Source organism: Petromyzon marinus, chromosome 6, assembly GCF_048934315.1.
Source record: "Petromyzon marinus isolate PM22_M1 ecotype Great Lakes invasive population chromosome 6, UKy_Petmar_22M1.pri1.0, whole genome shotgun sequence".
NCBI classification, from domain to species: Eukaryota; Metazoa; Chordata; class Hyperoartia; order Petromyzontiformes; family Petromyzontidae; genus Petromyzon; species Petromyzon marinus.
Window position 1 is genome coordinate 11,190,807 of NC_133672.1, and position 16,941 is coordinate 11,207,747.

Sequence of the window (16,941 nt, forward strand, 5' to 3'; positions counted from 1 at the left end):
CGTGTTGGCCATCCCACCTCCTCGTGTTGGCCATCCCACCTCCTCGTGTTGGCCGTGCCGGCCGGGCTTCATAAGGTGGTCGCGAACTGCACTTGCTCCATCAGCCTGCTATAAAGGCTCCGTGGTGGATCTCGTTTTGTTGAGTTTTATTGTTTGTTTGTGGTCATGGACGTGAACGGCACGCGGTCGATGTGTGCCTTTGCTCACCGTCATTCATTCTAACTGAATACAGCGACAATAAATCCATAGCCGCGATTGCATTACACTAGACCGCAGCACGCACCGCGGCGGACATAAAGGGTTGCACCACTTAATGACCGTGCCCGCCTCTGTCTCTCGAGTCCTCTGTATTTGGTACACTTCAATCGCAGTATACGCGCACGGTGGTGTACTACTGCACTGACTACTCGCCCCCCGCCCCCCTTTGCCCTGTCTGTCTTGGCACTACCAGGCATTTGCTGCTATTCTTGTTCAAGTGTTGAACACAGTACGCCGGGCTACTGTGGACGCCAATAGAGGCTATGAATAGGCCAATAAGCATTGTGCGCAACAGCTATGCCTTCAACCCAGCAGTGGATGGAAACTGGCCGATGGTGATGGACAGACGTGATGAGTGCAGACGGCGTGCCCCTTCACGAATAAATCGTTACCAGGGCACGCGCCGCGCACGTATCACGAGCTCACGGAGGTATACATTGCTGATCAAATGTGAACCTGCCTTACTTAAGCGGAGATATCCATCTCTGCTCTAAACAAGAAGGCGATTATCCAAAACGTCGCCTATTTTACGTAGACGTAGCTCTTTATGGCAGTGCCATTGACGAACGCGTTGCATTGTTTATTGTTCGTGCTTATGAACCACTTGCCAACGCATTCTCACTGCACGCATTTCGAGCCAATTGTTGCCTCGAAACTTGTGACTGCTGATTGTGCGTCGATCAACGTGCTCAGTAGTGGTGTTAAGAGACCCTTTTCAGGGAAAGCATGGCTTCATCAAACGCTTCGCATGACTAGGGGTGGCATAGCCAAAGAAGCAGCTATTCTGGTTTCGCAGCCCGTTTCTCAAGTGCTGTTGTTGTGCTGCCAGTGTCATCCTTCCCTTCATCCTTCTTCCCAGCAGCGGCCAGATAAATGCCTGCCGCCGCGCTCTGTGCAAGTGAACACTGCCAGAATATGTGAAACCTCTATACAGTATTTATATACTGTGCTGTACATACAGGGCTTAATTTCTCGATCTCTACCCCCCCCCCCCTCCCTCCCCATGCCTAACCTCCCGAAGCCCACGCCAGGAGGGCGGGAGTATTTTCCAGAAATTAGTCCCGGACAGCTCCAGCTGAAATGAAACCCTGTGTGCATAGGCATATATACTGCATATATACTGTATATGCAGACATTTCCATCGCATGTAACCATTTGATGTTTCAGAAATTGAGATGCGTGGTCGTTGTCCTCGCAGGATTGTGTGGAGTGTGAGCTGCAGGGCATCAATGACATGGGTCGGGGAAGGGTTGATGATTTGTAATATCCCGCGACGGCCAACACTTGGCACGTGACGTCACAAAGCGCTGAAAAAAAACTTCCGGCGAATTTGTGAATGCCGACTTTAAACGTAAAGAATGCCTCGACATCGTGCAAGGATGTCGTGCGCACACTGCCATCCTGAGACTGCATTTCTTGGTGCAAACTGCCCAGCACAGATGTATCCAGAAAACATTTTACGTACTACCTTTCTACCCCAACAGATGGATTACCAAAGCACATGATCTCAACGCGATCCACCAACCCTGCCTCTCTGTTGTTGTTTTTATAGGCACGCGTCACCACACCCGCTCATTTCCTTTGCACCGATGATGAATTTAATGAGAAACACGCCCTTCATTATAGTACGTGAATCATCAACTGTCATTATCATCAACCATGGTTAATCCACTGCTGGATGAAGGCCTCCCAAGCCAACGCCATCTCTCCCAATCCCGTGATGTAATCATCCACCTAGCACTAGTGCACAAAAGCTAATTTCTATACTCCATCTCTTTGCGGGACGTCTCCCGTCTCGAAGACATTTCATCCTTTGGCTGCCACTTCGTCATGATTCTTGGCCATTAATTATATATATTTTTCTGAAATGTTCCCCGACTAGTTTTCGAGGTGAGTTTTACATAGACAATAAGGTATTGCAATATCAATATGCAGCACCATGCTTGAGGCTTGCTTATGCATTGCTACTCTAATACTCGGCACTCGATGTTTTGAATAAAATACAATTTAAAGTGAGTTATTTTTGCAGACATACAATCTAGTTATCATTTGTAACATCTTGTAATCTGTGGATCTATGTCTGAATAATATCTACACCATTTTCTTCTGTCACCGTATTTTTAACTATGTCAAGGGCCCTGAGTGAAGGTGCTCTATAAATATAAAATAAGATAAGATATATGTAATGGATGTAGACAATTGTCATAAGAAAGAGCGTGAATGCATTATAATAGATGAGATGGCATTGATAAAGTAAGTACTATTAAAATTAAATAGTTGAGTCAGTAACATTGTTTAATTAATTCAGGTACAACATTGATGCATATGATGATACTGATACATACACCATCGCATTAAAATCCTATAAACGGAATGTGACTCATTGTAAGTCAACTAAACTAGCATTAAAATAAATAATTTCCGTGCCATTCTCCATCCGCCATGATTGAAGGCCTTCATATAAGGGGTTTTTTGACCATATTTCATCACAATGGTCAGTATTGGTTGGTGAAGGGGAGGGGAGAGGCAAGAACGGCTCTGATATCACTCGCCACTGATGTTAGCCGTGGCCGGGATTAAAACTTGGGTCGCCAGGTTCATCGACAGCGTGCAAACTACCACAACCTCCACTTCACCTCAACCCAGCAGTAAGTTACTGCTAATATTTAAAAAAGCAGAAATCTCATTGCCGCTTACTTTAATAAGTTAGAATTATCATGTTAGACTAAGTTGATTACATCCCCAAAGGACAACAGCAAAATGTCCCATTCCCTGAATATCTGAGACAAATACGAACGTGATTTGTTTGTGTTGTTGCCATGACTTTCTTTGTTTTGTAGTATTTAATTAAAAAGGCAATGTTTTGTCATCCGCGATTGCTAGGACGTGAATGTATACTACTGTGACTGTTGTTTTTGAAGGGAACACGAATATATCACACACACACACACGACATTTTTCTCACAACTACAAATAAATGAGAATAAGATTCAGCGCATGATCCTTGACTTTTTACCATGGTTGAAGGGCACTTTGACGTTTTGGAAAGCCAAAAATAATCGGGTGAGAGAGTATGGCTAACGTGATGGCTTTTCATCTGGAAATTGAGTGAAGCACATTCTACACTTTCACATTAAAAAAATATACTTTAAAGGTTTAGTTGATTATATCCCGTGCTGCAATAGTTAATACAACTGGCCTTGCAATCCAGAGGTCGCCGGTTTGTTCATCTGGCGCGGCAGTTGAAGTTATGTCCACCCAACGGTATAAATGGTGCACCACAATTAATCGATCAGCAGATCGCGTGTGATAGGATAGAGCGCCATCACTCTGACCTCTTCCAAGACATCTGGGCAGCAGGGAAGAGCAGGCTAAAATATCCTAAAGGAACTGTTTAGAGCCCCCTCTAGTGGAGGCCTTCTGCTAGCAGTGATGTGAGCAGGTTGTTCTTGGGCTGAACCTTTACCTACAGCACGTTATATTTTCATGATTATTAAATGAGGCAGTTTTTGTGACGATTCATTCTCCCCTCCCCCACCCCTGGTGATCTGAAGAATCGTAGTGCTTCAGGATCACAATTTAATTTCATACACTTATTTTTTTATTGTGGTGAATATAGCGGCCACTAGTCATGTGAACCAATTTCTTACAACGTATACGAATTAAATACCTGCAGCATCAATAATTCCACCCGCACACTTGGAAGCATGTATAGCAAAGCTTAGTCGCTAATATTAATTGATAAATCAATGCAACATTTTCCGAATGATCTGCTATGCATGCATAACATAAACTCTTTCATTCAATAATCGACAAACGGTCACCATAATAATTTATCCAAACTAACAATTACAAGTAAAAAACAGACTACATGATTTGCAGTGAGTTAACATTTAAAGAATGCATAATGTAACAAGCGCTAGTGTGCTCACCATTTACTTTATCGGTTCAGCAGAGCATGCTCCAAATACATTGTAGCCACACAAAGAAAGCTTATCAACTACGGTAACATTATTATCGACGTCGGTTTTCATGGAAACGAAACACAGGTCAAAGACAAGTTGATTTATTTTGCAAATGAGCATTGAAGCAGTGGAAATTCCACGTTATGTTTGGGGGGGAGTCTTCTATTGGACAACCACTGTTGACTTCCCCACAAAGTGGCACTAATTGTATCAACCTCGGATGGATGATTGGCCAGGTCAACAATCGACCAGGATTTCAAACTGCTCGCTCTAACGCTTTAGGAAACGCAACAGCGCGATTGAATAATAAAAAGTGTGTGTGTAATGCATATAAAATATGTATTATAGTGCATATATAGGCTGGAGGGAGCAGTCCGTCAGGTTTAATCATGGGGGATGCATAAAGCTTGTGATGTTGGCTTCAGGGTTCAATTGCCTGACCTCGGATGCATTGTGGCTGTTTCACCTGATGTTGTCACAAGACTTTGAGCTTGCCAAAACAAAAAAATAGCTTCACTCAGCCCTTTTTATATATTGGCGTCATACATTACCTACACATTAGGTCTGTAAAGCAGCATTTACGAGCATGGCATTCTTAATCACAACATCAATTGATGTAAAAGCATAAACAATAAATTATGTGTTATCACAATCAGCCATGATCAATCTACTTCTGGATGAAGCCCTCCCAATGCTGCAGTCGTCTCTCACGATCCTCCAATTAACATCTCAAAATCATTTATATTCTTTGGGTCTTTCGGTAAAGCCACGTGGATAGAAAAAAATAAAAAGAATCACAATATCACGACGTTTCGATCGCAACACAAGCAATCGTCATCACCTGATGATGATTGCTTCTATCTACGTGGCTTTACCGAAAGGCCCAAAGAATATAAATTAAAGAATATGAATTCCTGCAGCCACGAAAGCTTTAAGTCAAGCTTTATCTCGTAAGAATATTCAAATGAAGCCGTTGCACAGTTTTCATATGTATGGAAAATTGGACTTGTGTGAGGCGAATTCACTATTTTAGTACGTATTTGCAAAATTCACTATACAGTATACCACTTTAAGCCTAGTTGCCTTACCTGTTATAGCGATGTTGGATTTATTCAAGTAATTGCTGTAATGTGAAAGTATTCAAATAACTTGCAATTGCCAGCAATCCATGCAATGAGCCAGCCCCACTCTGCTCCCTTCCATAGCTTCATCACCTGTGACCCTCGCCTCTCCATAGCCTTGTTGGCTGGAACTTTTTGTTACGTAAATTATACAATTTATTATAATCTCTATACTGTCTTTATAGACATACAAACAAACAAAAAAATCCCCAAATATGTGTTTTATGCCACGTTATCGCACATTGTTCTGGAAAATGTAATAAATATGTCAATATCATCGCCGCTAAACACAAAATCACGAACTGATTATGATCACTCAAAATGCACCTGACCTCGCCAGACCTCGGATGCAAAGTAGATTGAGGCTCGTGAGCGCTTCGATGGGTATCCACCGGGGCTTGCAGGGGTATTGTAGGCATGGTCAGGGTATGGCAGTATTGAGTTTCACGTTTTGTATGCATGGGTTTACTCCGGGTTCTCCGGTTCCCTCCCACATTAAACAAAACACTTATTAATGGTTTTCGCCCAAACATTGCTTTGCAGGATCCTCCTCAAAACGTATTGAGACTCAATCAGGCTTTCTTTGGCTAAATAATTAACATATCCGTATGTGTGCTTACCCATTTCCTTTTTTGCCCACTCACTTTTCTTTTTTTGCTGCTGTACCCGACACCTGCATCTGCAATAGTCTCTCTCAGTATCCAAACCTTAATATTACATTCTGGTGGTGAAAAAAACTTTTGTTGATAGTTGCTGGGAAAAAAAAATGGGTGAGGAATTCAATGAAATGTTTGCTTTATTATTATCATCATCATCGTCATACAGTTTGGGATGAGAGAAGTTTAGATCGTGTTTAGGGGCTTTCTAACTCACTCGCCCGTCTTGTGCCCTTTCACTTCTGTTCCACAGGATTCGACTGCAGGTGTGCCTGTCACACTCAGAGTGGACCCGAATGGCCATTTCCTATACTGGTTGGACCAGAACAAGGTAGGAGGGTGTGACAGTGGTGTGAATGATACCTCTAGATGTGTGACATGGTAACCCTTTTTGTTTGGTTTACTAACCACCACAGCAGATTATCACAAAACACACGTGCTATACGAATGTCAATATGCACATTCAAATAAGGCAATTTCCATACATTACCATTGCTGAGAAAATCACGTGACTAATAAAAGTTATCCGAGCGGAAAAGTGAAGCTATTTACAATCTGTGCAGATGTTTTTTTTTTAGAAACAAGCCAATTATGGCATTGAAAGTACAAACTGGGATGCATGTTTTTTTACTGCAGTTATAAAACATCATCTGCAGTAAATATGTTCTGCTGATAAAAATCTCGCACCTCCCAGTGCAACATACAACTGTATGTACTTTGACCCCATTCGCGCATTGCAAGTGATGCTTTATAATAGTTTAAAAGGGCAATTGGAGGCACTGGTGTACGATTAGTGTATGAATGGTTCGGTTCATAATTGGATCTCATCTGAACTAAATCGAAAAAAATATCAGATTGGAATTGGAATAAACTTAGACAAGTATTTGATTGTGACATGTTTCAGATCATTAATCTGATTACAGTTAGCTTAAAGAATGTTTATCAGATCTGATCAGTGCAGAGTTGTATTTAAGTTAAAATTGACAAGTGAGTTCCATCAGAATGAAGTCACGGAAATATATACTAAGCTATGTTGGACACCTCGCTCCTTATACAGTATATATAAAATGATTCAACACATTCGTCAATAGCATTGCCTTAAAATAAATAAATATCGGCCACATGTCAAGCATATTGCACGTGATTATATTATTTCATATTTTTACGTGGTATTTTTGTATTGCACAATTGGTTTGATTTTAAAACTTTTAGAAATAATTGTTTTGTCTCACCATCAAGACGGGCCATTGCCAGAAACATTGCTGATTTTCTCTATATTTTAAGGCCACATGGTGTTATTGACGAATGTGTTGAGTTGTTGTTGATTGTGCTTGTGCACCACTGCCAATAAAGCATCACCACATTATTTGTATATATATAATGTATTGCTATAAAAAACAGTCGTTGGTTGTGTAAAGTTGCACGTTAGTGGGATGAGTGTTGGGAATCATCACATGTTCTCCGTTTTGCAAATGGGAGTGGTTTATGGCAATTTCCAATTTGGCATTGACATTACTCGTGCAGAAAATAGCTACTGTTTAATGGCAAACAAGGTTAAGGCAATTCTCTCCATGTTGGGATAGTCACCTGTCATGTGAAGGTAATGTATATGCTGCACATCTTTTGTACGCAATATTAAATGTCTGGAGATAAAATTATATGGGGGAATATTAATGTAACCCATTTAACGTGTCAAGCGAAATGTGGATAATGCATATATTTCTGTCTGTTTAAATGAAATGGAGGAAGGTCATGGCAGTTATGACTTCCCACTCAAATAACGTTGTATATTCTTTCACCTGACAATGTATTGATAAAGGGCTGAACATTACTTTTATTACTATACTTATATGGCATACAGTGTAATGAAATGGAAATGATTATCATAATTTATAATGTCAGCAATGATAAATATTGTCATGTATTTCAGCAATACCAAGTATCACAGACCTTACCCGCTCAAATTATAAAACAATGTATTCCACCATCTTTTCCCACATTATCGTAAAATAAGATAAGTCATAAAAAAATAATGAGCACCATTGAAAGGTACAATTATATAAAATGACCCTTGAACATCATGATTTTCATTGGGGAAATAATATTGCCATGATTCCTATCAAGACAGCATTAGGCCAATCTACGAAAATATACATCTATTATATTTATTTGTAATTATTGTCTTTTTATAAAAATGTACATGTTTTTGGTATTTGAATATTTGTTGTACTTACGTTTGCGTTTTAAAAATATGTTCTGTACATTACAAATCGTGTAGTTTGTAGATTTAGACGTTCTGGACACTTTACCTTCATTGGTATGGTATTAGAAAATAAAATTAACTTGTATGATCAATTATAACAGGGCCATTGATCCATCTGCTTATTTATTATTATTTTGCAATTGAATCTATCAACCTGGGAAGGAGCAGTGGCCTGGTAGTTAGCACACTATGCGCTGCACTCGAGTTAATTGCCCAGCCACGGCTAACATCACACAGTTTCGGTGATTGTTTTATTTGAAGAGTAATTGTTATCTCTAAAAGCAATGTAAATGACACTATTTACGTGGATAGAAGGGAAAATATACAATATGCAACGCTTCAGGCAATGGTTCTTCTTCATAGCGCATGTGCTATGAAGATTGTGAGGTTTTTTATGATTTATATTTGGCATAAAATTGAAATTGAAACATTTTGGATTTAACATTTTTAAGGACCATTGCAGATATAATGAGGATTTTGGATCGTATACATTATGTAATAATGTAACGCGTCTTCACGCTAACACTGGTGACGTCACCCCATTCCATGTGACACTAATTTGACAGGAACAACACAGATGTGATGTAATATGTGGCGTCATTCCCTGTGATGTCATACATTCCGATGAAATCAAAACAAATATATGTTTTATCATGCAACATTTTTGGATCTAGGCCAGATTTTCTGATATTTTTTTGGATTCATCTGAAAATCAGGAACATTCGTAGTACTACCTAAACATTGGCAGTGGTGCACAATCGTATATAACTAATACATACCGTTATTTTTTTGCAAACCTCCGTTTAAAGAAATATATCCAGAGTGCCTCAAAAATTACATTTCTAAAACAGCATCTTGTATGATTCTCTGTGAACAAATTAGAAAACCCAGACTATCCCCTGAGGTTTTATTTTAACAGACAATTGTTGCCAGGGGCCAGTTCTGGGTTGTAAGGCTGAGATGTTTTAACCCCACAGTCAAAGATTTGCAGCCTGTAAACCGTGAGCAATGTGAATGGAAGCATTGTCATGCAAGATAAAAAAATAAAACCACCCATCAACATTGTTTGCATTTTTTTATTGTCCACATTGTACATCAGTTTGTACAGTATACACACATGGTGCATGTGTGCATCTGTACGCTAAAGATTAATGTGACGACGGCACACTCTTAATTTGCTTCCTGTAGTGTCAATAGTGAGCCGGGGGTAAAAAGTTTAAGGAAAGGTTCAGTCCCGGAAATTACTTGCTCATGCTACTGCTGGTGGAAGTGACTCCACTAGAGGAAGCTGATAATAGCCTCTCGAAATGGTATTTTGGCCTATTCTTTCACACTGGCCAAACATATTGAAAGAGCTGGGAGTACCCACACTTTAGCCCCCAAGACAAAGATCCCACATATTGCCTTAGAGATTTTTTTTTTAGGCAAGTGCTGTTAGCTACCGCCTATGAAGACTGGCACCGCACACAAGGGCGTGGGTGGCCGGCTCCATGCCGGGCCGCCTTTGTTTCCCCAGTGGCAATGTTTACCCGGTACTCATTTGAGACTGAGTTGACCTAGGGAAGGCCCAGGACTGGTTAAAATAATCGTCACTGGTTCGTTGCCCAATGCGCTAACCACTACTCTACCGCCCACCCCCACACACATGCTGCCTATCAACAAACTGTTGTTTACCCATTAATACTGCTGGGTGAACGGAGGCCGGGGTGGGAAGGAGGGGAGGGGTGATTTAATAAACTTGTACCATTGTTTCAACTACTGCGACCTCTGGAAGAGGTCAGAGTACTGGCACTTTATCCAACCACACGCGAACTGCCAATCGAATAATTGTGGTTTGCCCATTTATACTGCTGGGTGGACATTACTTCAACTGTCTCGCCGGTAGATTGAACCAGCGACCACTGCATTGCAAGTGCAGTTTGCGGACCATTACACCCAGCGTTCTGAATGCGAGGGGCTTTGGTCACGAATCCTGTTATCCGGGGAAATTGTTTGTGTCGTCTAGGCGCCTGTCTGTGGATAAACAGAAAATATTATGATTTCGCTCCTGCTTCTGGGTTTTACTCCTTAACCACGGAAGACATCATTATCATCGGATGACTGTGGATGATTGGAATAATTTGCCACCATTTCTCGATTACTCCTCTTGTCTGCAGATGAGTCCAGAATATAAGGGTAATACAGTAAATGTGCAAATTGCATTTTTGCGCAGATAGTTTGAACTGAATGTAGAATAGTAGGTACTCGGCACAAGGATACGATGTGTATCACAATACAATATTGTGATAATGAGTGTGTGTTTGTTTATTCTACCTCGGCATACAAATAACTTTAAACTTGCGACACACGTTTTAGCCTTGGTGACATAGCCCACTAAATTATTACGATAATACGATAATCACCTGCAATTATTTCAATGTATTGAGAACCTGTTTTTAACATTTGTTTGTCTCCGCCAACTTTAATTGCAGGATTTTATTCAATTAAATATTGACTTATGATTAATTCAATGTTTTCACTTTAATGCGGCTGTTTTTGTTGTGATTTATATTTAGTTATGTTTTCATCTGATTTATAATTTATTCATTGTTGTACTTTAGTTTGTTACTGCTTTTTTTCATTTTTGTGACCAAAATTTTTCTACATTAGACTCCTGTGTTCACAAAATAAACCTGAAATTATTTCACTGAATTACCATATTGTTTCGTGTTTTCACATTGCTTTTTATTTCTCACTACTGAAATTAAAATACAAAATGTATTCATTTAATTGAGACACTCTTTGTCATTAATGTTTTAATTGTGCATAAAATGAACATTGTCCCTGCCATTGATTGTTAGGAAGTTCTCACTTACAATGTTGAATACAGAGATCATTAATCTACTGTGTCACAGCACTGGCAACTAATTTGTTATTTCCCTAACCGCAGTTGTCATACGGAGCGAGGAAATAAGTTCAATTGCAGGTGGCTAGTTGGAGTTTTTATTTGTGTTGGTATTCTGATATACTTTTTTATTCTGATTTTATTTTTCTGTACAAGTGTTTTGATATACTGTGAATCGCACTTCTTAAAAATGGGCATTGATTGATAGTTACATCGCAGGATCATGAGAGGTGTGGCCAGCTTGTAGAGGCCTCACACCAGCACTGGATTGAACATTTGTAATGATGGTGATCATGATGAAGATTCATATATTCTCTCTCTTTGATAAAAGTGCAATGTTATTGATATTCACGTAGACTTCTAGTTGGAGGGGAGTGGTTGCACACTGGTTAGCACATTGCAATATGAACCCAGCTACCAACATCGATATTTTTTTGAAAAAGAATGTGATTTAAAATAAGTTTTACTCGTGATATAATTTGCTCTTTTTACGTCTGATATATTCGTATTATGTACATTGTTGTTTGGTCCATTGCAATGGAATTTATGAACGAAATTAAGCAGGGGATGAGGAAAGGACTAAAACATATTTATATTCTAATTGGTACATACTTTATAAAACATTGTATTATAACATTTTATCATAAGCGTCTCTCCATTATGAAAACAGTACAATATTGCCGCTTCCATTAACTTCGTAAAACAATGAGAGTTTATCGGTGAATTGTTTTTGTCAATGTTAATCTTACAATGCAAGGAAATGTGCAAGTTGCATATGGTTCAGTAGTGTGCAGTATCATATAGTGATACAGCCATGGTCAATCCGCTGCTGGATGAAGCCCTCCTCATGCTGCCGCCAACCCTCATGATCCCATGCAGCACGTGACCTGATTTTATCGCTCCATCTCCTCAATGGACGCACTCTCAGACACGTTCCAGTCGTTGGCTGCCGTTATTTATAGCCAATTATTTGAATAGATTTCCAAATCCATATTGGTTTTATAATTTCTCAGTCTATCAAGACAGGTGGAGAAAAATCGGAATAATGGCTCTAACAATAACTGTAAATACGTTACCTGCAAATTGGAATTATCTTTCCTCTCATGAAGGTGTCTTTGCAAACTGAACACCATTGTTTTGCAATGTTTTAGAAAATCCACAATGAACATATAATCTCTACAAGCATAAATGTGGATTAAAACATTTTGAAATATATATATATTCCTTTTAATGCCAAAGTGTTATTGCCAAACGTGTTATTTTGTTATTTGCGTTGGTGGACGACTGCCAACATATCAGGATCGCCAACCAATTTGTTTAAGGTTATCTCTAAACAGTGCCCAGCTCATGTGTGTGCAATGTTGTTACTACCCGAGGCTACCTCTTATGTCAAGTTACATCCCGCTCTGGATATTGTATGGAGTAATTACACTTTCTTTGGTTCTTTCGGTAAAGTAACGTAGAATGAGAATAAAATAATAAATTGATAAAATGACACAATAAAATTCTCACGACGTTTCGGCCACAACACAAGTAGCCTTTATTCAGGTGAAAGAACAGAACTGTCGGGACGACAGAGCTTGAATTAACGCTGTGAAGATTCGTAGCGTCTTTTAAGCTCGGTGAGAGGCGTGGAGAGCCTTGACAAAGGATTTTACCTGTCAAAGCAGGAGAATTTAGCATTGAAATAGCTGAGGGATTAGCTTGTGACAGAAATAGCTGTGCTAAAGTCAAAGTTTACATATTCTGTTCTTTCACCTGAAGAAGGCTACTTGTGTTGTGGCCGAAACGTCGTGAGGATTTTATTGTCTTATTTTATTTTATTACTTTATTCTCATTCTAAGTAATTCCATTATTTCAAAGTGTGGTCGTGATAAACGCTTACCGCGCATACTGGCGTGATTGATGCACTTATTTGACTGTTATCTTTCTTCCCTTTGGCTCAAACGAACAGGATAGTTTCTCGAAGAGCCATTGTGGTTTCAAGCCTTTATAAAAGAGTGAAAACTGCCTAACTTCATGATTCTCCGCATTGTAGGCGACGAAGATTGAGGTCCCCTTTGGAGTCTCGTCTGTAGTTTGACTCTTATTTTACATCACAAAGCTGCGATTTCTCCACACTATTCTATATGACCGCATAAAAATATTTCCTTTGCTTGCAACGTGTTTTTGCATTGGTATACGTCGGCTTTCACGGCCAATTTTGTGATCCATAATTCTGTTTTTATTATTTGAGTTAGATCATCGTGTCGGTGTTTAATGTCCGTTTTTGTTTTAACTTGGCCTCAACCACCCGACAGAGCAAAGCAAATCAAGTTATCACGTGATGGACAAACACACCAATTGAACTGGTTTATCACCATAACCGGAGGAGGAATGTTGAAGACCGAGAAACGCCTGACTTGATTAGCTCTGTCTGGTGGTGAAGAGATATAGTTACAAATAGTGTCACGCCTGCACGACATAACCCAAAAGAAACCAGTTAGAAATAATTTTTCCTCAAGATATATTCATATGGGGTGCCACTGTGACGAGGTGTTAACTACCTCGCCTGGTATGCAGGCGGTCATGGATTCGATCCTGACCGTCAAACGCCTGTGTATTTGGAGTTTGCATGAAACTCCCCGTGGTCGTGTGGAATTTTCTCAAGGTTCTCAGTTTCCCCCCCTCTACATTTGGGAACAATATACATTTAGGGTATTTGGCTGCCATCAATTTCAAACGTGATGATATGCCACTCCGTTCAGCTATTATTCATGGATTGGTCGCTTCTGAAAAAGAGCTATATAGCGCAGTGGACCTTACCTGGTAAAATAAAAACATAGTTTAGTTTATACATACAAGTAATCATTGTGAAATCATGAAAGATGCAACTCTTAAATAACAACAGAATACAGTATAGGAATAATTAGTGCAGTACTGAAGAAGCTGGGATTAGTAGGCCATTGTATAACCAAGGGCCCATTCATACAGCCAGGTGTAAGTTTAAGAGTTCAAATCCTAGTTGGGGGTTGGCTCATCCCATACCTGTCCAGGGTTGATGAAACGAGTACCACTTTTGCAGGGAAGGCAACAGTGGTTGTCCGACGAATACACTGGCCCCTGCCATCGGAATGTGGAATTTCTACCACTAATCAGGGCTGTAGACAGGAGCACCGTCTCCAATGCTCATTTGAGCAAGACGTTACTTAGACTTGTTTTTTTACTTAAGGGCCAATTGAAGCCAGTGGCCCAATTCAGATGAATATGGCTTTCACGTTTTTTTTAAATCCTGTCAATATCCAGAAAGTCTGCAAACGTGATTTGCACGAAACGAATTTAACAAATTATTTGGCCCAATTCACCAAGCGAAATGGCTGGAGCCTCATTTCTCAAAAAACCCCAAAACCTCCGCCAATCAACAGCTGGAGGAGTTTCGACAGAAATTTGGGTGTCTCGCATGAAGACATCGCACACCCATGCACCAAGCTGACCAATCCGCGCTCTGTCCATCATGCACAAACAAAACAAAGAAAAAGACCCCCCGTATAGCCTTCACAGAATTTTGGGGCAAGTGCTGTTAGCGAGCACCTATGAAGGCCAGTCTGGCACACGAGGGGGGTAAGTGGTCAACATCACGCCCTGCCGCCTTTGTCGCCCCAGCGCTGATGTTTACAGATCGCACCAGGTACTCGTTTGAGGCTGAGTCGACCTAGAGGAGGCCCAGGACCGATTCAGAAAATCGTAACTGGTGGTGGTCGTGAGGGGGAATCGAACCCGTGCTGTCGGTTTCGTAGTGCAGCGCGCTAACCGCTACACTACCGCTCCCCATCACAAGCTAACACACACACTCTCTCTACAATTGACGCTGCAATTCCACACCTTGGTGTAGAGCGGCGTAGCAACAACAGCCACCATTCGCCACTAAGTGGTGGTGACATCACCACAGCGCCTGTGCCAAGCCAGGTGCACTCAAAGAGCGGAGCAACACACAGACACGCGCGAGTGATTCATAATTGGGCTTTATTTTTGGTATACATCGTGTAGATATAATGTGAGTTCCGAAGTACAGCCCTCTGCCACCCGACAAAGCCTAGCAAATCAAGTTATCACGTGGGCAAATGCGCCGATTAATTTTGGGGTTTCAGCAAATTGACATTTTGAAAAGGAAAGCAAAATTTTGACAATTCTGTTCGACGTTTCTTTGAACATTACAACCGGCTTCGCTGAAGTTTTGTGCCATTCTGAAAAAAGTGCCAAATCCTGTCATGAATCCAAACATGGCTGAGCGCTCCTTAACAACAATAATGATGATGATAGCGATGATAGTGACGTTATATGATGATGAAAACAATTAACACACGATCGTGGTTATAATACAGTAATGATACTGTTTGTGGTGCTGCCGTTGCAGCTGATGATGATCCACCAACCACAAATCCACCAACCTCTTGTGGCGATCCACTCGACCCTTGCAACCAAAGGCACTGGCTTACAGAGACGTGTGCACACCGTACAGACCCGACAAACCTGTTGTTGTATATTCGTTTGGAAATTCTGCAACAAGTTGTGGAATGGAAGGCGACAGACAGCCACATGCATTTGTGCGGACGAGGGCCACCACGCATTCTCAGCACGCTTCCCGCAGCCACTCTGCCAGAACGTGATTGATCCGATTCTGCACCGTGAAGGAGATTTCCCTCCATCACCGGCCGTGCCCCCCTAACCCTGCCCTCTTTGGGCCACTCTACACTCGTGGCGCGTGAGTGACGGTGGAATGGATGGATTTTCGTGCAGAATTAACTGCACGTCGATTGCAAACTCGTGGAATGGATCCGATTTTACGCGAAAACGGCTGCGATTTTGCCACGTAGTGGTTTTTCGAATGATGGCGCTTCGAAGGGCCACTGCAGGAGTTTAGATTTTAATGGAGAGCTGTGTGCAAATGAGTACGCATCCTGTAATTTACGTATAATACGTCGTGTGGAATGCAGCGTAACCTGCATATTGGCTTAAATGTACAGATGAGCATTCGTTGCCAACTTATTGGCATAAAAAAGTTGTTTGTTTATAGATGCAGTGATAGCGAAGCAAGCGTGGAAGAGTAGGCCAAGTTACCCCCCAGAGGGGCTCTGTAGAGGTCACTCGAGTGAGAGCTCTTCCGCCAGCAGAGGTGTGAGCGAGTCATTCAGTGACTGCACCTTCGCTGAAGGGAGTTGGAATGCCAACGTTGTGCCATATTTAATGGTTACAAGGTACAATACTGCATTTATTATGGACCATTCCTTTACCTTTTTAACTCATTTAGGCCATAGAAGGGTTTAAAATAACAAACCGTAAAACGAACTACACAAGTAAAACGTTTTCGCCTATGTCATGTCACTATTCAAAGTACATCGTGTAGAAGCCAATTCCTCACAGGGCTTTGCGATGACTCGGAGGAACCATTCATCCAGCAGTGGATAGGTCATGAATGATGATGATTGTATTAAGATAGTGGTCTGGGCATGCAAAGCCCTCGAGTAAACAACAACAAATTCATAGCAGTCGGGTGACCTGACTGTGACACCAAGCGTGGGCTGTGTATTGAAAACTGCACAGCATCGCAACATGTGCTGAATACTCAATGCTAACACTGCGCCACCGTGAATGTATGATGTAGATGGACGTCGCAAGAGGAACGCAATTTTGTGTGGAGCGTGTCGCATGCGCCGTTTTGTTGCTCATGTTTCCAAAGGAAATAAGTTACTGTTGTAAAAAAAAATATACCATCCCCTTAATTAAGTGTAAAATGTAAACGCTGACTCAGCTCTGC

General features: G+C 41.0%; 1 protein-coding gene across 2 annotated transcripts in view; it reads left to right on the forward strand.

Annotated features, from left to right (window-relative positions):
- PLCB1 (phospholipase C beta 1) overlaps positions 1-16,941 on the forward strand; it is a 196,206-nt gene that overhangs the window by 1,605 nt on the left and 177,660 nt on the right. For both annotated transcript variants that reach the window (XM_076065044.1, XM_076065045.1), the window contains exon 2: positions 6,254-6,331. In XM_076065044.1, coding sequence (XP_075921159.1) covers positions 6,254-6,331 — 78 coding nt within the window. The remainder of the gene's footprint in view (positions 1-6,253; positions 6,332-16,941) is intronic.